The following is a 26,219-nucleotide window of genomic DNA, read 5'->3' as shown; positions in this document are numbered from 1 at the left end:
CATAGTTACCTTTGTCGCTTTTCTACTAGTTGTTGTGTAATAGGTTAGCCTTATCTATTAGTCTCTCCTTCATATAGCTCAAGGAGTCACGGAACACACGTTCTCATTGTTTCTAAATCAGACCTAAAGTTTTATTCTAAATGATGCAGATGAAGGCGCTTATTAAAGTGCCATTGTGAATTTAATCATGTATATGCTGCTAAAAATCATTTAATGGATGAACAATCCGGAAAAAAAGAACTCTCACCACCCACACACATCGTGATAAAATAGGGCAGCGTTTTGCACTTGCTTCAACAACATCGCCTGAGAAAAAAATTTCTGGTTCCCATCTTTCCCCTCTCTTACTTAGAATTTCAACTTCATCACAGTCAGCTGCCGAATGGTTCAACAGAATGCCACTCTGCCTTTGTATTTCCAAAACTATGCGTCTCTATTGCGGACGGCACATCTTTATGGCAGCCACATGCTTGCAAAAGAATTAAATTCAGAATATTCATTTGGCCTCTTATTAGTTCCATAATACCATTAAAAAGGAAAGAAAGAAAGAAACTTCCTAGCCCTTGTTCTGCTACGCTGTTCCCATCGTAAGATGCTCCGTGGAAGGGAGCCGAGCGGTGGGCAGCGGCTGAGTCCCCGATAACGAGCGCCTCACATTTCCGTGGCATTCCCATTTGCTAGTGCGCTGCTGCGGCCGCACGCCTGATTGATATATGACTGCAATGGCACTTTTCCATTTGACATTCTCTCTCTCTCTCTCTCCCTCTCTCTCTCTCTCTCTCTCTCTCTCTCTCTCTCTCTCCCCCTCTCTCTCTCTCCCTGTGTCGCTTAAACAACAGTCCTAACTTTTGTGTGTTGCAAATATAAAAGGCAAGCCATGTGACAGAGGGACAGAAGAACAAAAGCATTTGGAAGTAACAGGACCTCTTTCTAGCTCTCAGAAAAGTCTGAGAAGAAAGGAGCCCTGCGTTCCCCTAAGGTAAGCAGGAAAACAAGCGCTGCCGGCTTGCCTAGGAAATCGCTTCTTTCCAAACCGAGCATTTCATCCTCCTCTCAGACAAAGAGACAACCTTTAAATACCACTTAAATTTGCATTACTTTAATTTGCATTAATCTGTAGCATGCTAGCATTGTGTTTCTTAAATGAACGGGTCTTTGAAGTCTGTGACAGAGCAGGGAGCCTCCTAGAAAAGCTTGAAAATATCTTTTGGTTTGACTTAAACAGATTTTGCTTTTCAAACTCTCTGCGTAGTTAGATATAACTTTGTGATGGTTCTTATAGTTGACCCCGTGAAAGGGGGCTGCGAAGTAGCAACTCGCCAACATGGATTCATGGAGCCCAGTATCTTCCCCAGCACCCTCATCCCACTTACAATGGGGGCACTATTAACGCAGGCAAGACTGCGAGTTTAAAAGCGCACTGTTTACTTTTATTACTACTTATGTATGCTGCTGATCTCCTGCCAGGGCTCTGCCGGAGTGCTCAGAATGACTTCAAACAATAGGCAACATTTATTTCTAGCTTTCTGTGTCACGCTTTGCAGGAATCCTGCTCCCCTGTATTCTTCTTTCAGCGTGCAGGTCTTCGCTTCCATAGATGCATTTGGGAGCACCGGGAGGAGATGAGGATGGATTTACTGTATGATTTTGATTGGGCAAAAAGTCCGAGGAAATGCATGCTGTTTGCCTTGGACTTATTGCAGGGGGTTATTTTTAGTCATCAGCTCGTCCCTGCAGCATGATGTTCAAGTAGTGACGGGGAAAGGATGCTCCCACCAGTACAGGGACCAGGACCTGTAGGAATGACTCCTACCTGAGGAATATTCTGAGGTTTCTTTCAAACTTTGGAATACAAGTTCTCTCTTTAAATGAACAATTGAGCTGTAGGAGGCCTGGGCATAACTCTTTCTTGGGGGACGGGAAGTTTGATTGTGTACAGAATGTTAATGACTCAGAACGCCCAGTAACTGAGGCTCATTGTAATAGACAAACCCAGATAAGCCTCCATGAGAGGCAGACTCCCATCTTTACTGAGATTCAGGTGCGAGAAAGGAAGCTATTTGCAAGATGGGAGTCCCTTGTACAGTTCTTTGTAACTCATTAATAACAGATATGGCTGCTGTGAAACATGTCTCTTTTCATTTCTAATATTAGTGTATTTTAATTACAAGGAGCTGGCATTGGCAAATTACCCCAACACATAAGATTAAATACCAGGTGCATTTGAAAACATAGAGATGCCTGAAATGCAGGGTTGCTGTGGGTGTCAACCAAATACAGCGGGGACTGCACAATGCTTCCCAATGAGCATTTAAACCAGATTCAAATATCTGCTCATTTTCTTCTCATCAGTCTTGCTAATTCAAGGAAACTTTACGGTCCTGTTTGCCAGTTTTCATTGCAAATCGGGACATAATTTATGCAAAACTTTTCTGATTTTCTCTGATAACTAGCCTAATAAGCATCGCTGAATGAAAATCTGATATTTGAATGGGTTAATTCACAACTTTGGGGTATTCATTATTCAAGAAAGCCATAAAAGACTATGGATTCCATTGCTATAAAATTTTATTGTAATTTAAAAAAAAAAAAAAACTGCTGTCAGCAAAGCATTTAGCTGAATCAAAACAATTTTCTTAAACTATTATTCAGATCATTACATGAGAGTATTTGAACACAAAATGCAATGTTTTGCATCATTTATTTAAAAATACATTTGGTTCAGGTAACGGGAGAACTGGCTGAGGCCTTCTTACGACTGTGTACCAAGCAGCTGACACCCACAGATGGAAGTGTGCCTGTGGAGTTTTCAATCTTAATTCGAGTTTCAATGACACTGTCAAAGGAAAAATAAATCATTTTTCAATACATTTAACAATTTCCAAGTCATTTATTTTCCTGGGCCCTTGAAAAATGTGGTGAGTTTCTTGGAATTATAGCCACCAATGGTGGCCAGCAATCTTTACTCTATTTTAAGAACTCACAATTCAAGTACTATTATTCTCTGGTTAATTATTTAGTTCATCAATTTTAAAATAAATATTTATTAAGCATTTTCTAGATACCCAGTGCTATGCTAGTCCTGATGGATGCAAAGGTGAATGAGACATTGTCCCATACTCTAATTCTCAGTCCATATGCCATCTCTAGTTAGATTTTGGAACTGAAATGGGCATTGCCAATGGGTAAAGTGGCCAATAACTTCCTTGTTCTAAAGAATTCTTTAAAACAGCTACTGGTTTCCAGATTTACTTGAAATGATTCTTGCTCATCAGTGGGCTTTCTTTCCATTTATGATTAAGGGGTTCCCCTTTGGCCTTTTTCACCAGATCCTGGGGACATGTCATTTGCACAGCTAACACAGCCTAGATCTTTCCAGCCTGGGTAGAAGAATCCCGGAAAAAGACAGTAGTTTATCCTTTCTCTGCTCTCCGGAGCACTCTTTGGAAAGGACCATATGCTGTCTCTACTGGGGATGGGTGTGAGTCACCTACTCAGTAGCTAACATCAGGGCCACTTGATGAATCATTGAATTCGAAACATGCATATGGAGGAAGATGCAGTCACTATCCCTCACCACTTACTTGTCCCACCCCCAATATCAAAACCAATGACCTCTGGGCCTGGCCTAAATTCAAGAGGTCCCTGGGAAGAAACTGTTGGAAACTCTTCCCCAAACCTAGGTCTCCATCATAACCTACACAGTGTTGCTTTCAAATAACCCAGTATGGTGTTTTATCACTCGGTTAGGTTACTGGAGAAAAAAACCCTGAAAACAGCATCACCAGGGTCCTTGACTTGGTCCTTATCAGCAGATAATCCCCCGTGGTTGGATTAAAATGCCTCTGACTCCCTGGGGTGCCTGACTCACCCTAGCCAGCCCTCAGCTTCTTGGCCAGCGGCCTTCAAGCCCATCCTCACCTCTTCCCATGACAGTCAGAGACTGCTTCTTTGCCCAGGCTCTCTTCAGCGGCCAGTGGGAGCAGAGGGGATGGGAAGCCAGGTGGACAGACTATGAAGTGCTAAGGCAGAGCAGGGAAGCAGGGCTGTGAGAGAGGGTGGGTGAGCTCCAGGGCCTGGGTTGCTATGGCCTGTCCTGACTGTGATCAGCTGTCATTTCCTCTTCGTGTATGACACTGTGGAACATATTAAAATTTCTCTGGGATGGTATGTTTGGAATTCCTCTGATGCCCCACCTCACCAACTTACCCGGACAATAAAAGCAAGGTTGTAAGCCTTTGAACAGCTGGCTGGCTATATATTTCCCTTCTTTCTTTCGCATAATCTAATTCAGAAAAGAATCCAGCTAGACTGGCAGTGCCATGTCTGGGTACTTGTTTCCTGCAAGTCCTTCCTCCGCCACCTCCTCCCGCCAGTCCTGGAATCTTCCTGGGTGGCATGTGGCTTTTCTTTTCTTTTGCTCACCACCGCTCCCAGCCCGCCCCCTTTTCCCTTCGCCTGAGCTCCTTCCATTGTCAGCTGGCTCTTTGCTCTGCCTGTTTTCCAGACAGCTTGGGTCCTGTTCCATCCGGGGAGAACAGCCCATGAGATCTCCCCATCTCCATAGTATTCCCAGGATGTCATTCTTGGCACCAGCTCTGCCGGGCTGATAGGATTGGGGGGCTTTTTGTAGTCCCAAGCCTGAATCCACTCACAGAGAGGAGCAGCCACATGGCTTAGCTGCCCTTTGGGCTGCCGAGTGCAGGACTGGAGTGACCGGGTTGGCAGGGACCAGCATACCATCACAGTGACCCGAACATCTCCGGCAAAGGCCTTGGAGTGGGAGTGCTATGGGAATGCCTGGATGCACTTCGGCCTACATTAAGAGAAATGAGGTTATTCTCTGATTCGGGGGAGAGACAAGTGGTTTGAAACAAAGCTCTCTGGATCCTTGGCCCCTGCCCTGCCCCCTTTCCCCGTCTGTCCTTCCCACATCCCTCCCTCCCCAAACAGAAAGGAAGAGAGACAGGACTTCTAATTTGGCCAGCACAGACCCGAATGTCTTTATGAAACCCGTTTAGTGAAAGAAAGAGGGGAGAAATATATTCTGGGTTGATCCGAACTAAAAAATGCATGGGGCTTTGGAGATGGGGCGGAGGGGGGGCGGGGAGATTTTTTCTTTCTTTCTTTCTGTCTCTTAACAGCAGAACAACAGTTTCGTTGATGAGTTGCAAATGGAAGGAAGTGGACCTCTCAATTAGAGATTCCCATTTAAGAGCCTCAATGTAAACCTCCCTGTGACATCCTTAAAAGATGCTGCTAATGTCCCTGGGACCAAAAGGTATTAAAGAGCAAGCTACCAGGCAGCTTCCTATTCCTTTTCTTTTTCTGGGGGCTTTGGTCGTCTTTTCCAAATTAGCTAAAGTTCATTAAAAGACCCAAAAGGAAAAATTTAAAGCAGCTGAATTAAAATGAGTCTTTCCCTGTTAGCCTGACAAGAAGTAAAAAAGAGGAAGAAAGAAAGGGAAAGAAAGAGAAGAAAGAACCAATTCCCCTCCGCTACCACTTCTTGGGTTTTAATATGAATTATTCCATACAAGTCCCTAGGCTAGAGATCTATTTAAAGACGCCTGGCAGCATGAAGGGAGAGGGTAAAAATACAACCACTCTTTTGTCCATCAAAGGTTTTCTTTGGGAGGACATTAAGAGCATTCCTGTTTTCTTGTCTGCCCCTGCCAGTGGCAATGTTTCAACTGGTAGTACCCACTCCTCGCCCATCAGGTCAGCAATCATGAACTTCTGTGTTTAATTTCAGGAGAAAACAAAGGGTGGGAAATCCTTCCAAAACCCCTATGCGTGTGCAGCAGGGCAGGGTAGGCTGGAACTGCAATCAGTACTCACTTGGCTGTGCAGGTTGCATGCTGCAAATTCACACACCCACACAGTTGAGTTTTTGAGGAAGATTGTGCCGATGGCATGATTTCTGATGCCAGCTTCCCTTGCATCTGCAAAGCTTTTTTCTTGTGTCTCCAGCAGTCATTTGCTTGTCATCATTCATGTGTACTGTCCCCTTCATCAGAGGTTCTCAGAGCCTGATGGTCAAGGATATGTCACTAGAGTCATACCCCCAGACCCATTTTCAACAGTAAGAACGTGAAACCCTGGATGGAGTTTGCAATCTGAAACAACTACTTTCTTGTTAGGAAGAGTGCTGACTCAGAAAATTCAAAGAATGGGTAACTTCAGTTGGCGACCTATCCCCAGTGCTCATAATCAGGAATTCATCCAGTTGGGGTCCATTTCACCCTCATGGCAAAATCTGGACATAAACATTGACTAGTAGCTTTAAACTGGGTATAAGATTTGCAATAGATAACATTTTGATCTTTTCTTTTTTTTTTTTTTTCCACAAAAGCTATGAATTTTTCAGACAATTTGCTCTCTTCCAAGGCCTGGCTCAATCCCAACTTTTTCTTTTAAGCCATGATCCAACCAATTGCAATATCCTTTAAAAATGAAAGGGCAACAGGTTAAGACATTCAAGCAAGTCGATGAGCTGTCAGAAAATGTTCAAGGGTGGCCTTTCGACAGTGCCACAAACCAACAACAGCCCTAAACGTGGAGTCCTCTTCCATCCTTTCATCAGTAGGGAATAAAAATAGGGAGACGGCAGGTCATGGGAGAAGTAACAAAAGAGAAGTAAGAAGGATTATTTTTGATGTTCAAAATCTGCTGCTGCCCTTTCAATATTTTCAAATATCACAATTTCAGAAAGGGAAGGATCCCTTTATTTCACCTACTCTGCCTCCCAGGAAGGCGTTTGAAGTTGCTGTCTTTACCTGAAAAGGAGGTCAACTCCTCAAGGGAAAAAACATCCCCTATCTTCAACTCGAAGTAAAATGGAGGTACACACATTCGTACCTAATTATGCGGGTACACGTATAATTTGTATCCACAAACTATGATGGATGTAAAGAATCAAAGAAATCCAATCCTTAATCAAAGTCCAATTTTTCTTTAAAACTTGAGAGGATATTTTAGGACTCGTTACATTTCTGTGATTTCAATCCCCCCTCCCCACCAAATTATGAAAAATTACTCCTTTTCAGAATTTAAATTTTTCTTTTGAGGTTTGGAATCCAAAGGCAGCAGAACAGTATTGTTACAGGAAAGCTGGCAATCAAAAGACATAGCTGCAGCCTGCATGGTTTAAGCAAAGCAAGACAATCAGAAAACCAACACCCCGACAAGTTCAGGGTTATCAGCAATATAGGGACATGTATTTTTATGTGATTTTTATGATAACCTTGCCCCTTTGACATATGTCTCAGTCTAGGAGCATTCCGGATTGCAGTGGGATTGAATTCAGTATTCAAATCCCACCATTGGGCAGAAAAGGCAAATTGAATGGGGAATGGAAACACTGAGTTGCTCCTATTGTTTATGCCCCATTCCTAACTAAGGGCTCTACAGCTGTTAGGTGAGATCACTACCCACCATTCCAAAACACTGTTGCGGGTGAGGAGGTTCAAACGCAGCTTTGGAAACATTTTGCTGCACTCTTTGAAGAAAAGCCAACATGCTCATTTGGCTCTAGGGTAAAAGGGAGCCTGTACCCTGAGCTAACATTGGTCACCTCTCTTCTCCTGAGGCCATGCCACCGCCAGCAGTACAGCAGAAGAACAAGTGTTTAGTTATTTCAGTACGAGTGTCCCCAGAACACCTGGCACCTTTTCTTTTCCACAGGGAGAATGTACATTCATGCATTTTGGCAAGACTGAGTCCTCTGAGTTGGGTGTCTCAGAACTCTCCTATTTTCTTTCCAAAGGGTCTTATGTAAGGTGAGCAGTGCAGTGTGTGTCATTCCTCATATAAAATCCGCTTCCTGGGAGGGAGTGGGTGAAATGAAGGGATTCTTCCCTGACTGAAATTGTGCTCTTTGAAAAAATTGAAAGGGCAGTGGCAGATTTTGAACTTCAGAATGAATCCTTCCTCCTCCTCCTCCTCTTCTTTTGTTACTTCTCCCATGACCTGCTCTCTGCCTACTGTAATTCCCCATTGAGAAAGGATAGAAGGGGACTCTGTGTTTAGGGCTGCTGTTGATTTGTGGCACTATAGAAAGGCCACCCCTAAGCATTTTCTGACAGCTCATCCCCATCTCAGTCACAGCTTTTAGTCGGGTAGCTGGATTTACAGAAATAATCAAATCCCTGGAGGAAAAGACTTCAACAGAAAAGTACCTCCTGACACTTGGGTAACCTGACCTGGTCATTTCCAGTTTATGCAAGGTTTGTATTCTAAAAGTCAATTAGTTATGTCAACTATTAAAAACTCAGAATGAGTCTTTCCATTCTTCAGAATGAGTCTTTTCTCAGTATCTGTGGGCCACAGAAGCCCAGAGATACTCAACACAGAATCCAAGTGCCATACCCAGTGGTCAACTCTTTTAGACTTAAGTCCCAGCCCAGGGCTTCTGGAATGTACCTCCCCTAGCAGAGAAGCTGTGTAGTAGATACTTTACCAAGCACAGGGCCTTGCTCTTGACCCCAAGACTACTGATTCTACTTGCAGACAAGACAACTTTTCTAATCAATCTTTCTCTTCTATCCTGAACCAGAGTATCACAGATCGTCTCATTAGAGTATGAGGATCTGTGGCTCAAGCTCAATTAAGAAATAAGGGTCTTTCAGAAGAAAGGTGCAAGAGGGTGGAACTCAGTCTATATTGTCATTATCAAATGCAAGAAGTCTAATTCTAGCATGATCTACTATTATTAGCCTTTCTTCTCTCCCCATTTATGCTTTGGTGGATACTAGACAGAAACGCCACAAATTTTAAGACAGTTTTAAGAGAAATAGTAACTGGTTAAATATCCTCACTAACTACGTCAAATTATTATTATTATTATTACTGTTAACTTTTGTTTTTTGAGATAGGGTCTCACTCTGATGCCCAGGCTGGAGTGCAGTGATGTGATCACAGCTCACTGCAGGCTCAACCACCCATGCTTAGATGATCCTCCCACCTCAACCTCCCAAGTAGCTGGGATGACAAGCATGTACCACCATGCCTGGCTAATATTTTTTTATTATTTTTGTAGAGATGAAGTCTCTCTATGTTACCCAGGATGATCTCAAACTCCTGGGCTTAAGTGATCCTCCCAACACTGCCTTTTAAAGTGCTGGGATTACAGGCATGAGCCGCTGCACCCAGCGCACTTCCTATGATTAACAGGGTATTATTAATTTATAAACTATTTAGTACATTGCAAGCACTCAGTCAAATGGTTATTAATGGCTGTTTATATTTCAGGCCACCAATATAGCCTCATCAAGGGGCAAATACTTATAGTTTGGGCTTCAGTGTTGGTTCAGGCACCACCTTAGAACTTTTCTGCAATCATTAACTTCTTGAGTAAGAAGGGAACCTTTTTGTAGGATTGCTTTGGGGAATATGTAGCCCCAAGGCAGGGGCTATACTCTGAGAAACTTGGGTAGAGTTAGAGACTGTTAGAAATGGATAGACACATAAAAGCATTTAGACCAATCTGTTCATTTTGCAAGTGAGGAAACTGAGTCCTAGAAAAGGCAAGTGAATTGCTCAAGATCACACAGCCGATGATGGGAGGGTAGGACTCAGGGCTTGCGGATCTTCAGATCAGCCATCCTTATACCAGAGCAGGCAACAGCGGAATGCTCTGTAGATTTCAGAATGCAGCGAAATGTTATCCCATATTTCTTTCAAATCAGTATCGGGACACGGAACACTAACAACATAGGCAAGCAATGGGTCTAGGGAGGAAAAGATGAAAGCTGTAGGTAAGTGGGAGTTTGGATAACAATGAGATGTTTTTCTGGAGTTCCTGATAATGCCTGAAAAAAAAATCAGGATTTTAAGCTTCAGTTAGGCTCAAGGTCGAGTCCTCCCACTCCAGTCCCTCCTCAGACAGTAAAACTATTCAAGTCAAGGACATACATACAGGTGGGGGCACTTGACAGTTGGCTCATCTCCCCACCCTCCAAATTATTCATATTTCTAGTCCTTCAGTTTAGCACTACTATTTACCCCAGGACTGTAATTCATTGCCTTTTTCCCTGGCCATATTCCTCCATCCCTTTTGTTTCTCCCATCTCTTTTCTTCCTCCATCACCCCCACTGCTGTGCTTGGCCACACTTGGCTAGTAGTGCAGGTTGGGAGAACACAGAGTCCTATCACAGACTGGAGGACTATTATTTAATCACAAGAATGCTGTCTTCTTTCTCCTAAGGTAGCACTTTGGGGACAGTCATTGCTGTCTTTATTCCCTCACCCCCCACCACCCCTGCACTGTAGAATAGACACATGAAATGTGCCTATCTCTGAGATGAAAGGAGCCAGAACTGCTTCCTCCCCACTGACCTTGTGCCTGCCCATTCTTGGAGATACCTGGAGTTGGCAGGCTGGAGGCCTAGCAGCGTTTGCAGTCATTGCCGCTGCCTCTGGGTCAGCCCAGGCTTGGCTCCTTGGCTGCTACTGATGTGCTGCCAGATAGGAATATTAAAAACCATTCATTGAGCGCACAGGATGCTTTATAAAATCCAACATGCTGTTTACAGTTTATAAATTAACTGCCTTGGGAAGAGGCATTTGACTTATTCTCCAAGGCATCTAGTTGACTAGATCCAACTGGAATCCTTTGAGTTCCTGGGAAGGGGCTACTTAACACTTCACACTGTCTGAATTAGACCTAGGGTTTCTTGCTTTTCTGATCCTAGTACTGTATGAAGTTTTATCTAGGGTTATCTAGCAAGCTTTCTTCCGCTGATAAATCTTTGATGGTTTTGCAATTTCTTTGATAGAGGCTCTATGTTCTACTATCTTCACTTTATTTATGCCTCATACCATAATTTTTAAAAAAATTACAGTAAATATCAAGTAATTCTGGCTGACCTACTGACTCCATTCCAAGGTCATTATATTTTATTTGCTTCAGTTGTTCTTCTTAGAAACGATGCAATGAATATTGGATGCAAATTAGATGTTCAGAGAGTTTATCAATGTGTCTAAAAAATCATCCAGGAAAACAACAGGCCAAAACTCTTTGCCTGCAGAGTTAGTGAGCTAGAAGAGGGATCGAGGATAGGAGCTATATTTTTCCCCTGACCCTATCTCTTATCTGCTACAGCAAAAGGAGACACATAGTAGGTGCTCAATAAATACATGTTAAAAAATATTTGTTGAAAGAAGCCACAGAGAGGAATATCAGTATACATTAGTATTGAAAACAGCACAGGGGGAAATATGGATACTGAAGTACCACCCTCCTGTGCCTGGCAAGCAAGTCAAGAATAAGGCCATTCTTGGCACATGCCACTTGTCTTAGCCTGTTGCTGAGATAACTTGTGTGAAACCAGCACTTTACCCTCTGCCAGCCAGAAGGTCAGCCCAAGAGTGAGCTGATCTGTGGGCACAACACCATCTCTCACCCAGGAGGCTGGGCCCACTGTAAGCTCTGCTATATTATTTCGCTGAGGATGACAGGTGGGGAAATCTGGGCACCAGTTGTTCTTTTCCACTGGTATCATTTGGAAGGTAGCTCCAAAGTCGGGCACGCCAGCCTACGTGCCTCTCCTGCCGGCAGAGGCTCCACATTGGAGCTATTAGAATGTGGGCTCTGTACGTCGGCCAAGTCCATGTCTCAGAGACTGTATCCAGAGCATAGAGTGGCCACAGGCTACTGAGTTCAGCAAGAGAGTCATTCTCTTGTTCAATCTATTATTGCCTGGGCCAAGGTTCTAAGTCTTCGTAGGCAGCATTTGATTTTATGACACATGGCTTAAAAAATTAAGGCAAACTGGAATTAATTTAGTTTTGAGAAAACAACGGAAGCTGCTACAAGGCAGAGGTAATCCTAGGCTGTCAGAAAGTGGTGATCTCAGTGGTGTACATTTGCTGAATTCCTGATTTTCCTCTTTGTGAGGTCTTCCTCCGACTCCCATACTTTGCACATTCTCACCTATGCACACCCTGAGCAACACAATGTTGACAACTTGACTGAGCATTGCTTTTTTCTTGAGCTTCAGTTTTACTTCTTCTTCAATACAACAGTGTTGGTTCATTCAATTTGAACACTTAAGGCAAAAAAAAAAAAAAGAAAAAGAAAAAGAAAAAAAAATCCCAGGTTATGTTTTCAGAATCTTATCTTTTTGTTTTGAGGGTTCTGTGAGTTTTGTGGCATATTTATATTGTTGCTTACATTCTTATTTCAGAATTTAAGATAAAAACTGGACGGACAACAACTGTCACATTTTCTGAGTGTGTTGAAATGAAAAATCTATTTCTCAGAATTAATGGTAAAGCAACATTTCCTGTCAATCTTTTATTCTTTAATATTACGTGTGGGTTCAGCTCACCATCTCCAAAGAGAAAGTCAGATGATCAAGTTACATTGTATGTGACATTAACTATCTCTTTATCTGTGTAAATGTCATAATATCTGCTTGCAAAGTGTTTTATTCATTTTTAGGAAAAAGTTTTAAACTGTGCTTGCAATTCAGGATGGTGCTACTAGGTGGCAGTAATGTAAAAGAACTATGTGGTCGCCCTGGAAGAGTATTTGACTAAGAGACTAGCATGTCTTCCCGTAATTATAAGAAATAACAATATAATATTTTTAAAATACTCAAACTGGCACAAACAGGAAACATCTATTAACTTAGTTACCAGATTTAAGCTGAGCTTTTAAAAGAGAAAGGCTTTTTTTTTTTTTTTTTTGGAGACGGAGTCTCCCTCTGTCGCCCAGGCTGGAGTGCAGTGGCGCAATCTCGCCTCACTGCAAGCTCCACCTCCCGGGTTCACGCCATTCTCCTGCCTCAGCCTCCCAAGTAGCTGGGACTACAGGTGCCCGCCACCACGCCCGGCTAATTTTTTGTATTTTTAGTAAAGACGGGATTTCATCGTGTTAGCCAGGATGGTCTTGATCTCTTGACCTCGTGATCCGCCCGCCTTGGTCTCCCAAAGTGCTGGGATTACAGGCGTGAGCCACCGTGCCTGGCCGAAAGCCTTGTTTTTCTTAATGAAATTTTAAATAAAGTATACATTCACAAGCTCAAACATCTGAAAATACAAAAGATATATGGTGAAAAGCCTTCTCTCATGCCTGTCCCTCAACTACCACAAGTAACTAATTTTGTTAGTTTCTTGGGTATCCTTTCAGAGTTTCACTAGACAAATATGTGTTTTTATCTCTCCGCATTTTAACACAAATCAGTGCATAGACTTTCTGCATCCTTCCATATATAGTTGGTCAGTATATTGTTGTGTGAATATTTTAGAATATAATTAACCAGTCCCCTATTAATGGATATTTTATGCTGTTTCCAATTTTATGCTATTTCAGCCATGTGCTCATGTGATTTCACATGTAGGATAATTCACAGAAGTGGAATTGCTGGGTCTAAATTATATACATTTGCATTTTTAAAAGGTATTGCCAAATTGGCCTTTACAGAGTTTGGACCAATTTATACTGAACTTTCTCCAAAATGGGCTTGTTTTCCCACAGCCTTGCCAGTAGGGTGCATGATCAGACTTTGGAATCCTTGTTAATCCGATTGGTTGAACAATGTATTTCAAGGTACTTTAATTTTCATTCTCTTAAATGAGACTTTTATTCTCTTCTATCTTTAAGGGCCCTTTTTATTTCCTATTTCTGTGAAGAAAGTGGAAATGCCAATAAATACACTCATGCATACATATATGTAGGGTTTTGTTATTGATGTAGCTTGTTTTTGCCATCATGCTATACATGATTTTCTTTAATTTGCTTTGCTCATTTAACCATACCTCCTGGCCATGGCTCTGAAGAGAAGTTGCTGGCAGTACAGAAAGAGGGCCAGGACTGGAATGTCTGCTTCTCTCTTCATCCTTTTGCCATTGACTCCTGGGGGAAATATCTGTAGACCGAAGCAGTGAAATCTAATCAATTCTCTTTCTGACACTAATTAAGGCTTCAAAGAGACAGATAACCACTTGGGATAATTTAGTCACACTGAAACTTGGGAAATGGTCAGTAATATTTCATCCGCTGAATGTGGACCCCAAGAAAGTTCTGGCTCTTTGAGTTGATGTCTTGGCAATTTTCAAGGTAACATGTATAGGAAAACCTAGATTATGCAGATGAAAATAAAACAAACATGATCTTCTGCATCCTTTGTAGATTTGAAACTTTGGGCACAGATTTGATTCATTTCAATGAGATATTGCTCTTAGCATGCACATAAAGTGGTGCAAAGTTGTACTGGAATATGGTCTCCTCAACTTTGGGCTCACTGCATACATATGGAGATGACAGTAACTGAATCCATAGTTATCAAGTGGTGGCATTTTAGAACACGAAGGGACAGCAGATGCCATCTCTGTCAACTCCTTCCCTCTACAGATGAGGAAACTTGGGCTAGAGGAGGTTGAATGACTTGTGTAAGGCTTTCCCAGCTAGTTAATGGCAGTGCCAGGACTCAAGTCCAGGAGGGTCCCCTCATTACTGGTCCTTGCCCTTCCTGCAATTTATAGGACTTCCCTGAGGCACATGTGCTGAGGCTTTGCTATTGCCAGGCATTCTCTGCTCTGAAACAGCCCTATCTCACACACCCCTTTCCACTTAGGATCCCTTGCCTCACACTTCCAAGACAGCTGATTGAGGCTAAATGGGTCTGACGCCATTCTATTAGTGCAAAATAAATTGGCTTATGGCAACTTGAACTCCTAATCTTGATTTTATCAACACTTTGCCCTGTTTATTCAGACTGTTCATGAGTAGGAAGTTAAGGAAAATGTTGCCTATGAACAAAATGATCAAACTTTTATCTGAAATACCTTTGAAAGTTTTCCCGAAGCTTTAATTATCATGTTCCTTTTGTTTTGGATGTAATATCAGGCCCTCCCAATTTTCCTAAATGTTTGAAAATATTTTTGATACTTTCTGTCTTCTGTTGTGATTTAAAAAAAGAAAGAAAGAAAGAAAGAAAGCACCAGTGTTGGCCGTGCCTGGGGAGTTAGTGAGGTAATCTGGAGAGATCGCTGGACCCTAGTCCTTTGTCCAAGAGGTATGGTCAAAAGAACAAAGCAAATTTCAGAAAAACTGGTATAACATGATCCTATTTTAATGGTAAGTCTGTTCCAACAACTGCTTTCTTTTTCGAATTACACCATGTGCCCAGGCTACAAAGGCTCTGCAGAAATGTGACTCTGTTGGCAAATACACATGTGATACCTTAACTATGCTGGAGGTCAGTTAGCATAATGTGTATTTCAGATGCAGTTTGTCATCAGTGCTGGGTGGTATGGGGCTTAAAACAAAAACAGGATGAGCCTAGAGCACAGAAGTGGAAAATTAGGTGGGTGGGTGAGTATGGACTTGGAAATGGAAAATGTGCTTCCCTGCGGGACGTGGCTTGTGTTCATTAGTGCTGACCTGCCTCCTCTCTAACCCTGGAAGCTGACGTTGACACCAAAGCTCGATGAGAAACTGAATAGACCCTCCTGCCCCCACCAACCAAGGACAAAGATGAGACCACCCAATTCGGTTACGTTGTTGCCAGAACAACATGTTTAATCTTTAACATGGGTTCAAACTATTCTTGCCCCTAGGAACGTGGACTTCAGCAATTAAAGTCAACATGTGCTTCCATTAAACCATTGTGTCCACCTCCAAATGGTTATAAATATGTAGCATAAGCTGTGGGAGTTGGGGTGGGATGGATGACAGCCTTTGCTAATGACACTCTAGAAACCAATATTCTCCTCTCAAAATAACACGGGAAAATTCTACTTAATACCTCCTGGGTTCCATTAGTGGTTCTGGGTAAATAATTCTGGGGAAAATAATTTCTGTTTTCATTCCAGCTGTGCAGCAGATACTGTGATGATGGATTGCAAGTGCAAAGAGTAAGACAAAACTCCAGCACATAAAGGACAATGACAACCAGAAAGCTTCAGCCCGATCCTGCCCTTTCCTTGAACGGGACTGGATCCTAGGAGGTGAAGCCATTTCCAATTTTTTGTCCTCTGCCTCCCTCTGCTGTTCTTCTGGAGAAGTATTTCCTTACAACAATGAGAAAACATGTACTAGCTGCATCCTTCTCTATGCTCTCCCTGCTGGTGATAATGGGAGATACAGACAGTAAAACGGACAGCTCGTTCATAATGGACTCGGACCCTCGACGCTGCATGAGGCATCACTATGTGGATTCTATCAGTCACCCATTGTACAAGTGTAGCTCAAAGGTAAGATCAAGGTCTCTGTGAGGAGAGCATTTCCCTCAGAAACAGGCGAGGAGCCATATTTCTTTGTCAGGGGATGGAGAACTATGATCATAGCCCAAACTTAAATGATGTGGCTGGCCCACAGGGCTTGTGGGAGAATGAGGCTTTTAGAATTTCCCCCCATGCTTTGCACTGTTGTCAGTAAAACTGCCTAATCAATCATGTGCATACCCATCCAGTGGGACAGGTGTCCTTTGCCCCCTGGCTGTGACATTTATGAGTGATAGTGTGCTTTTCCAAAAAAAAAGATAGAGTCTACAAGTTATCATAACTCTCTACCTCCATCATCAATAAAGAGGAAGAGGATGCAAAGAGTGTGATTGAGCAGTGGAACATACTTCTTGGAAGGGTCTTTAAAGAATTTTTTAAATAACTGGCTGGTGAAATAACTGGCTTTGTGGTCTGAGCCTTTCGTCAGGTGCTACATTTCTGTTAAAATGATTTCAAAAGATAAGGTGGCAATATGATCATTTATCATTTTTACATTGCTTATCCAAATCGTTCTCGTTTGGTAAAGGATGCATGTTTGTTGCAGAGGCAATCTGTGCCCCAGTGGTCTGCAAAGGAATATCATGCTGAAAAGGCCACCAAGAGTGGCCAGCAACATGGACCACCCAAAAGGGAGGCACATTGTAGGGTGGAACATATGAGATCTCACGACTGTCACTGCCCCTAAACAGGCACATGAATGAAATTCGTCCACACTTGGTAAATAAGAATTTGTTTAGCCCAACCTCAGAGATTTGTACATTTAGTTTTGAGACGAAAATCCTTAAACATGCTCATATGGCAAGTATTTTTTGAAATTACCAGTATAATTAAGAATTTTTTATAATATCAGTCACTAGAATTAAGACCATATAAGCCAATCCCTCCACTCCCCATTCAAAGACATTATGACTCTTATATGCCTTGAAAATTTCCATTAATTTCTCTGATTATAGTTCAGTGATGATGATTCATTTTAGTTTAGGAGGATCAGAATTCGGGTTAAATCATTTTAACCATTATATTAATAAGGTCTATGACTGTCGGAAAAAAATAGAGATTTTCCACTTAATAAAAACTTTCTGGCTCTTATTTGTGCTTGTAGAACAAAAAAAATGAAGTAAATAGATTAACGTAAATTTTTGCAGGGCCACAATTCCCCCTTAGGAAAAGGAAACTCAAAGAAATGGAGAAAAAACATGAGAAGTGCAGCAATTACTAGCTTCTCCTTCCCTCCATCTTCAGAAACAGACCGCACTAATATTTGGGGATTTTATTCCATGGATAATTTATTTCTCTATTGAGTTGTCCTCCATAATCATGATTCTTTTTTTTAAAAAAGGAATTAAAATTATTTCAAAGAAAGTGTCACTATGATAGAAAGGAGCAAAGAAATAGGAGCATCTATAAAAACTAGAAAACAATCTGGAAAGATTGGATGAAATGATGGAGGAGTACCTTGGCAACAATCACACTAATCTAGCGAAGGTCAAAGAAGAGACATCATGAACTCAAACTGAAGAAATTCACATGTGAATTCTGAGCATGAGTCTTAGAAACAGACTTTAGTGTACTGTTATTCACCTTTGTTTCTTCCAGAATGCCATGGCAAATAACAGCGCAAAATTGTGATAGTAGGAGAAATGTTTGTAATTTCATGGGAACAATCTGTTTTCAAACATCCCAAACTATCCCAAATATAGCAATAGTTTTATGTAAATGGTGCTTGCAATTATAAACTTTTCTTCCCTGGCCATAAAATATGCCTGGCAGAATCTCAACTACCCAGACCTTTTCTAGGTTAGATTTTTCTCTATGTATCCAGGAGCAAAACTGTTTTCATTTGGAAATGTTCTATAATTCTTAACTCTTACATTCTCAGGCTGATCTTCTCTCTAATGTGTCTCACTTAATGAAATTGTTTGCCTTTAGAGACTTGGATAAAACATTTAACCTGTGTCTAGAAAAGAGGCAACGACAATCTACCCTAGCTTCTTTTTACAAAGAAAAGACTAGGGTAGATTTTTTGTCTCTATAAAAATTTTCCCTTGACATCATGTTCAAGGGTCATTATTTACTAAATGTGTGCCTACTGTTTGCCTGCCAATTGTTAATGCTTCCTGACTCACATTTATCCATTATCTGGCCTTGTAAAGACAAGAAAGGGAGAATGTGACCCAGGCTCAGGGAAGGGAGTATACGTGCTTGCACACCTAATATGTGTCAGGCACCTCATACTGTATACTCTAGTCATTGCCAAGAAACCTGTGATGGCAGGCATTATTATTCCCATTATCCTGGTAAGGAAAACTGAAGCCCAAAGTAATTAGATTGCTTGGTACCACATAGCCGGGGAGTGGCAATGTCTGCCTCACCGCATTCATCTTCCTACTACTTGGATCTTTGTATTGGAGGAACACAAGTAGAATGTAGGAGCCATCACATAGAAGTTCAGGCTCTACTTCCGATCTGCTGGCAGTAATAATTTATACTCAGCAAAGTTTCTAGAAAAAATAAATAGTAGTGAAAGCCTTTCTGGGAGCTTTCAATGAGACTGTTCATCCCAGCCCTGAACTTGCAGCTGGCCAGTCCTAGGTCCCAGCTGCCCATCTCCTAGCAATTTAGGAAAGGACTGAGAGGGAGTCAGGCAGAAAAGACTGGCCACAGTGGCCCACTAAGGAGGACAGTGTGGCCACAGATTAGGATGTGCCTGATAGTTTTAAGTGGTGGCACCTCCTGGGATTGGGTACAAAAGATCCTGGGAGTAGCAGGCTCATTTAAAATCTTCATGGGAGACTAAGTTTCTCTAAAATTTGGAGTAAAGGCTGTAGAGCAAACAGGCAAAAGAGCAGTTGATAGTGGAAACAGACTTCCTGGGGGGATGTCTATGAAAACTGAGGCATGCCAGGCTTTGAAGTGAGAGACACCTGGTTTCCAATTCCAGCTCCATGGCTTGCCGAATAAGTGACTTTGAGGAAGTTCAGTAACTTCCTTCTTTGTGCCTCAGTTTCTTCCCATGCAAAATACAGCTGTCACCATGAGGGTATGGGTATGGGTGTTGGCGATTTGTAAAGCATCCAGCAGTGTCCAGCACATAATAGCCATTTAGTGAGCTGAGTGAGTAGATGATATTATGATCTTGATGATGACGTTATAAACTAAGCAGGTGTTTAGACTCAATTTTCTATTTCAGTCACAACTGAGACCTCAATAACTGCTGGGATCTGCTATAGCCTTAAAAGATTAGGAAAATGAACCTCATTGTAGTTCTTGTTAAGCACAGGGTGGGGCAGAAGAGCAAAGTAAATGTAAGCCACTGTGCTGGGTGCTAACAGGGAGGATAAAAGTAAAAGAGAAACAACCCCGATGTCTGGCTAACCTCCCTTCCCAGGTGAGTGGAGGAAGGAGGGGCTGGAGGGGGATGAGCTTTGGTCTTGAGCCAGGGAGGGGATTTCAGGAAGGGAGGGTGGGAAAGCAAACTGGCAGGGAAGACCTGGAAAGTCTCAGTTGGGTGAGGAGTGGGAGATGCTGGCCCCAGGCCAGGGCGTGGAACCGGGGCATGGAACCAGGGCATGATTGTCTGAACTGGTAATGGCCACAGGAGCAGGTGGGGAGCTGGAAGAGCAACAACAAAGGATAAGGAGGAAGAGGTTTGGGAGACAAAAGCTAGGAAAAAAAGGACCTGGTATGCTAAGGGCTGAGTCCTAACAGCTTCCTAACAGGACCCCCAAGCCATCTTCTCCTGCTACCCACCAAGCTCATGGTGTGATAGGAGAAATGGAGGGAGTCAGGAATATTGTGTTTATAATACAATAGACTACTTGAGAGATATAATTTGATTTTTAAAAAGGAACAAATTTATACTGAGTGCCTACCATGTCCAGGTGCTGTGGAAGGTGCTGGAGACTCTAAAGTGGAAAGAAAGAAAAAAGAGACAATTTTTTTTTTTTTTTTTTTTGCCTTCATAATGCTCACAAGTAAATGGGGAGAGAGGAAGGAGAGGTGTTCAGTGCACAAAGGTCTGTCTGTATCTGTTTGATTCATGACCTGAGAGAAGGGACCAGACTAGTTGGAGTGAGCTGAGTTCCCATCTACCCTTTCAAAGCCCCCACCATCTCTCTGCTGCTTTGTTCCCTGGTTGCAATTTTCTTGGTGCCCTCAGCCTGGCACAGATCTTTTGGAGGTTGACCTGGGTCCCTGAAGATGAGCTGAGTTATTGAGGCTGCCTGTGGGAAAAGAATGGGAGAAGAAGCATGGGTGGATCTTGTTCCTGAGGAGAAAGGGGGTGCTTCAAGAGGTGCCATGGAAATAAGGGTGCATAGTGTTCACTGCTGCGAAAAAGGCAAAATATGTTTCCACTCTCTTGGAGTAAAATCGCAAAAACGCTCTTCTAGAATGGAACAGGTGGGTCTTTATTCTGATGCTAATGGTGGCATCTGGTCAGTCAAGGCTCTTGGAAGATTCAGCTCGGCATAAGCTTGGGGATGGTGAAGCTAATGTCCCAAGAAGTCCACAAGAAAAAGTTAGACTTGTATGTCTGTGGATATGGTCAGGGGTTCCTGAGGCAAATCAATGTAGATAAGGAAGTGTCTGAGTTGGCACATGCCTCAGGAAAACATAGTATCAGGAGGCAGGTATTATAGTGGTTTGGGTCAGGGGTTTGGTTTCAGATAGACCTTGGTTTGATTCCAGCTCTGCATTTTACCACCTATGTGAGTTTGGGCAAGTTACTGGAACTCTCTAAAGCTTGAGTTTCCTTATCCGTCCTAACAGTTCAGATCATAACAGTACTTTCTTGTAGTATTGTTATAAGAATAAAATAACTCACATTGTAAGTGCTCAATAAATGTTCTTATTAGCGAAATGATGGTTATCTAGTGATCCATCTAGAGCAGAGCCCTCAAACTTGAATGGGTCCAGAGACCTGCTACTCAAAGGGTGGGCATCAGCCCAGTAGGACTGACATCAACTAGAATCTGATGGGAAATGCAGAATCTCAGCCTCCAGCCCAGAACTACTCAATCAGACCTTGCCTTTTAACAAGATCCTAGATGATTCACACTCACATTCCAGTCTGAGAAGTTCTGATCTGGAAGAGATCAGGAGATGTTCAAGTGCTGAAACACAGGTAAGACACGGCAGAGGCTAAAATGTGAAGTACTGAGAGTAGACCAGGAGAGCAGACGGTTATTCCTTCCATCCCTTAAGGATCTTATCTTTCAAACTTCTGCTTTACCACTTCAACACACAAAACAGAGATAGATTTCCTTCTAGGAGTGTGTGTGTGTGTGTGTGTGTGTGTGTTGAGAACATCAAGGGTCCAATAATTGCTTCATAGTCTATTCTTCCAGGAAAGGGCATTTGAATTTGGCTACAGAGGATAGATAGGTGGGATTTTATTAGGCAGAGCAAGGTAGAAAGGACATATTTGGGAGACAGAAGACATAAGCAAAGGCAAGAGGCAGGAGAATTCAGGGCACTTTCTTGGACTCCTAAGTAGTTAAATTTGATTGGAGTAGGGAGTGGGTAGTAGAGTGATGAGAACAGTTGGAAGTAAGACTGGAAATGCATCTGAAACCTGAGTCATGAAGAGCCTTGACTCCTCTTCAAGATTTTGGATTTTATTCTGAACTACTGCAGGCATTTATTGTACATGTCTGTGCATTCTTCTTGCACAAACAGTCCAGCTCCCGAGGAAGAGGGGCCCAGCCCATTGGAGGTGGCCACACGTCCTTCAGTGCCTGGAGTTCTTGTCCTTCAGAGTGGGCTGGGGGTGGAGCTGGACATCCTGAAAACTTTTAGTGAGATTGCAATCAGATTAGCTCATTTACAAATGGCCCTACGCTGTTGACTTAGTCATTTTATGAACAGTGCTAATGGCCCGATCAGTTAGGCCTACGTTTGGTTCACCTGTATATACATCATTTGGATATTATGTCCCATATCATTTTTAGCCCTTCTGAGTCAAGTTTGTTGGCACAGGATTGCTTTGTCCATCCAGACTGAAACTGCACCTCTGAAGACTCCATTATGGAAGGTGACTCTGTGAATAACTGTTTAATCAACCTAATAGATGATCTAGATGAGAGATTAGCAAATTTAACGTTATTCTAAGGTGTGGTGTCAAGCAACTCTTCCCACATACAGGCAGATGGCAGGAGAACAGACTAAGGAAAATCTTAGACTCTCTCTCTCATTAGAGAAATGGGGGTGGGAATTAGGGACTAGCCTGTGTACTACTGACCTATGGCATAATCTCTCAAAACCCGTTTCAGAGCCAGGCACAGTGGTGCATGCCTGTAGTCCTGGATACTCAGGAGGCTGAGGCAGGAGTTTAAGGTTGTAGTGTGCTATGATCATGCCTGTGAATAACCACTGCAATGCAGCCTGGACAACATAGCAAGACTGTCTCTAAAAACAAAACAAAACAAACAAACAAAACCATTTCTGATAGTTTACTTTGCCTGTCAAAATGAAGAGCAGATAGGATGGAATCAAAAGCTTTAAAAAAAATCAAAACAGCTTACAGCTGCTATTTTCTCTCTGCCTCTGTGATCATTCAGAGAAAATAAATTCACTGGTCTAGTCCAACTTATTCTTCCCTAAGCCCTGCTGTTGTTTTTTTTTTTTTTTTCTAGTATCTCATATTGCCTTGGTGGTTGCTAAGCGATTGTTGGATTTAGCCCCAGCATATTCTCAGATAACTATGCCAATAATCTATAATTACCAGAATTCATCTTTTCTCCCTTTTGGAAAGATGGACTGGCTATTTTCTTCTTGTAAACCTTGGGTGTTTAATTCTGCGCTACAGGATGATGTCAGAGATAATAGCTGGTGAGTCATTAATAATAACTGCTAATTCCTACAATATTGTAAGGTAAATGTCAAAAGGTTTCATGCATATATATGTATCTTTTAATCTTTCCTTTGAACAGTTTCACTTTTTATGATCTTGCTGTTGGTTCTGGAATTATACGACAATTTTTTTCTTTTCTTTTTTCTTTTCTTTTCTTTTCTTTTCCTTTTTCTTTTCTTTTCTGACAGGGCCTTGCTCTGTCACTCATGCTGGAGTGCAGTGGCTTGATCGTAGCTTTCTGCAGCCTGTAATTCCTGGGTTCAAGTGATCCTCCTGCCTCAGCATCCAAAGTAGCTGGAACTACAGGTGCACATCACCACACCTGGCTAACTTTTTATTTTTTTGTAGAGACATGGTCTTGCTATGTTGCCCAGGCTGGTCTCAAACTCCTGGGCTCAAGTGATCCTCCCTCCTCAGACTCCAAAGTGTTGGGATTACAGGCATGAGACAATATACCTGGCCCAGGGTTTTTTTTTCCTCCATCACTTAACATGAAATTCACCAAGCAAAACCTCTTACATAACCATGGACAAAGAATCTCAGGTTCTCCACTCCCCTCCCCACCTTGATATTAAGATTCTGTAGCTTAATGAGTCAAGCTGTTCCACCCTACCCACCCATGACTCCAACTCCCAGGATACCAGGATTTATGTATGAGATACATAAGTGATCCTTTTGTCCATTCCGTTAAGCTGTATGCAAATTGTGTGTGCACTTATGTACATTTTTTCTGGGGATTACTTTAGTAGTTTTCATCAGATTCTTAAAGGTGTCTGTTTGCTAAAACCAGATTAACAGCTACTATAAAGAGCACATAGCCTCTGTTATTCCAGCCCAATCTTTGGAAATAGAGATTATCAGAATGGGTACATCCTAATATTTGCCCCAAATGACTGAAGATGCAGATGCAGTTACACAAATCCCAGGCTCCTTCAATGCATAAACCCAGAAGTGTGATTTCAGGGCCCCAAACATGCTCTGTCTCTACTTCATTCTCTTGTCCCAAATTGCAGCACCCAGAATATTTCTTCGTAAGCATTACTCAGGCTATCCTATTTTCTTCTTCAGAAACTATATTCCTGTTCTTTAGCTATTTCCTGCACAAATCAATTTCTTTCTGTTTTTTTTTTTTTTTGTAGTCATTTTAATTTAATTCTTGGCTTCAATTTGGATTGACTTTCTGCATTTTGCTACAGGTAGAATTGCAATACATTGGGCCAGTGGCAGACCACTACCTGTCAGGAGAAATTTCTTTTGTTCTTTGGTTTTTACTTGTACATCACAGTGATGGGCGTCATTCAGTGGTTCTAAACCCTCAGTACACTTAGAAATCACCTAAGAAGCTTTGAAAACCATGAAAGCCTGGGCCCTATCCCCAAGGATTTTAATTCAATCGGTCTGAAAGGGGCCTGGGTGTTGCAACATGCATTGAGTCACTGGTCTAATCTAGCAGGAATTGGCAAGGAGTGTGAGGGTCTTTCAAAGGATGCTGCTTTACCTGGCTAAGCTTGTGGCTTACAGAGTAACCACCTCCTCTTCTTTCCCCAGATGGTGCTCCTGGCCAGGTGCGAGGGGCACTGCAGCCAGGCATCGCGCTCCGAGCCTTTGGTGTCGTTCAGCACTGTCCTCAAGCAACCCTTCCGTTCCTCCTGTCACTGCTGCCGGCCCCAGACTTCCAAGCTGAAGGCGTTGCGGCTGCGATGCTCAGGGGGCATGCGACTCACTGCCACCTACCGGTACATCCTCTCCTGTCACTGTGAGGAATGCAATTCCTGAGGCCCGCTGCTGTGTGTGGCTTCTGGATGGGACAACTGTAGAAGCAGTTCGACCAGCCAGGGAAAGACTGGCAAGAAAAGAGTTAAGGCAAAAAAGGATGCAACAATTCTCCCGGGACTCTGCATATTCTAGTAATAAAGACTCTACATGCTTGTTGACAGAGAGAGATACTCTGGGAACTTCTTTGCAGTTCCCATCTCCTTTCTCTGGTACAATTTCTTTTGGTTGATTTTCAGATTCAGACATTTTCTCCCTTGGATCTCGATGCTGTTTGGGTTTCCAACAATTCAGCATTAGTGGGAAAAAGTGGGCCCTCATACACAAGCATGTCAGGTTGTCAGTGTTTGGTGCATATTGAGGAAGAATTTACTTTGGAAAGTAGAAAAGCCCAGCTCTTTCTGGGACATCTTCTGTTATTGTTGATGTTTTTTTTTACCTTGTCATTTTGGTCTAAGGTTGCCATTGCTGCTAAAGGTTACCGATTTCAAATTCCAGATACCAAGCATGTGGATATGTTTAGCTAGGTTTACTCACAGCCAGCGAACTGACATTAAAATAACTAACAAACAGATTCTTTTATGTGATGCTGGAACTCTTGACAGCTATAATTATTATTCAGAAATGACTTTTTGGAAGTAAAAGCAGCATAAAGAATTTGTCACGGGAAGGCTGTCTCAGATAAATTACGGTAAAATTTTGTAAGGGAGCAGACTTTTAAAGACTTGCACAAATACGGATCCTGCACTGACTCTGGAAAAGGCATATATGTACTAGTGGCATGGAGAATGCACCGTACTCATGCATGCAAATTAGACAACAAAGTATGAATCTATTTGTGGGTGTGCTATAGCTTTAGCCGTGTCGCGGGCATCATTCTCTAATATCCACTTGTCCATGTGAAATGTGTTGCCAAAATGGTGGCCTGGCTTGTCTTCTGAACATTTGGTTCAAATGCGTTTTGGTCCTGGAGGCTCAAATTTTGAGTTATTCCCACGTTTTGAAATAAAAAGAGAGTATCTTCAAAATTTTGACTGTTTAAGTATTTTTTTCCTACTTGATATCCTACTATCATGTGGACTAGAACATACATGTAGCTAGTACTTGAGCATCTCCTATGATGTGGTAAAAGGGTCAAAAAAAAAAAAAAAAAAAAAAGAAAGAGAGAGAGAAATGAGGTTCCAGAATGCATGGTGGGAACATTTTTCTGAAATCAGTGTACCAAGGTGTTGAGGGCTTATTAAATTTGATTATGAGTTTTAGATTTTAGCCCATTGAATAAACACAAAATCTAATGCATTTTGGCTTCCTTGGAAGCTATGGAATGAAACAGAGGAGTCCCCTCCTTTTTAATCTCTT

At 42.2% G+C, this 26,219-nt stretch overlaps 1 protein-coding gene and 2 long non-coding RNA genes across 4 annotated transcripts; 1 reads left to right on the top strand and 2 right to left on the bottom strand.

The window, feature by feature from the left end:
- Window positions 1–892: 892 nt before the first annotated feature.
- LOC135969328 (uncharacterized) lies at window positions 893–4,380 on the bottom strand. The gene is made up of 2 exons (XR_010584510.2): window positions 4,210–4,380; window positions 893–2,836 (listed from the first exon to the last, which is right to left on the bottom strand). It is a non-coding gene; the product is annotated as an uncharacterized lncRNA (long non-coding RNA).
- Window positions 893–25,888, top strand: NDP (norrin cystine knot growth factor NDP). 2 transcript variants are annotated; one of them, XM_045383419.2, is made up of 4 exons: window positions 893–979; window positions 5,145–5,281; window positions 15,824–16,204; window positions 24,636–25,888. In XM_045383419.2, exons 3-4 carry the CDS (start codon window positions 16,031–16,033, stop codon window positions 24,861–24,863), a joined length of 402 nt encoding a protein of 133 aa, XP_045239354.1. In that variant the 5' UTR covers window positions 893–979; window positions 5,145–5,281; window positions 15,824–16,030; the 3' UTR covers window positions 24,864–25,888. The 2 variants fall into 2 exon arrangements, with proteins under 2 accessions (XP_045239354.1, XP_045239353.1); XM_045383418.2 differs by lacking the exon at window positions 5,145–5,281.
- On the bottom strand, window positions 9,021–24,769 carry LOC135969327 (uncharacterized). Its single transcript, XR_010584509.2, has 4 exons — window positions 24,586–24,769; window positions 13,766–13,875; window positions 10,367–10,461; window positions 9,021–9,812 (listed from the first exon to the last, which is right to left on the bottom strand). It is a non-coding gene; the product is annotated as an uncharacterized lncRNA (long non-coding RNA).
- Window positions 25,889–26,219: the final 331 nt, after the last annotated feature.

Source organism: Macaca fascicularis, chromosome X (assembly GCF_037993035.2).
Source record: "Macaca fascicularis isolate 582-1 chromosome X, T2T-MFA8v1.1".
NCBI lineage: Eukaryota > Metazoa > Chordata > Mammalia > Primates > Cercopithecidae > Macaca > Macaca fascicularis.
Note: the sequence above shows the minus strand (reverse complement) of the source record. Positions and strands in the feature narration are given on the sequence as shown.

Bases quoted from the DNA above. Each gene is read 5' to 3' on its own strand.
- NDP (XM_045383418.2), top strand. From the start codon at position 16,031: ATGAGAAAACATGTACTAGCTGCATCCTTCTCTATGCTCTCCCTGCTG. The intron at 16,205-24,635 runs GTAAGATCAAGG...TTCTTTCCCCAG, and splicing joins TGTACAAGTGTAGCTCAAAG to ATGGTGCTCCTGGCCAGGTG.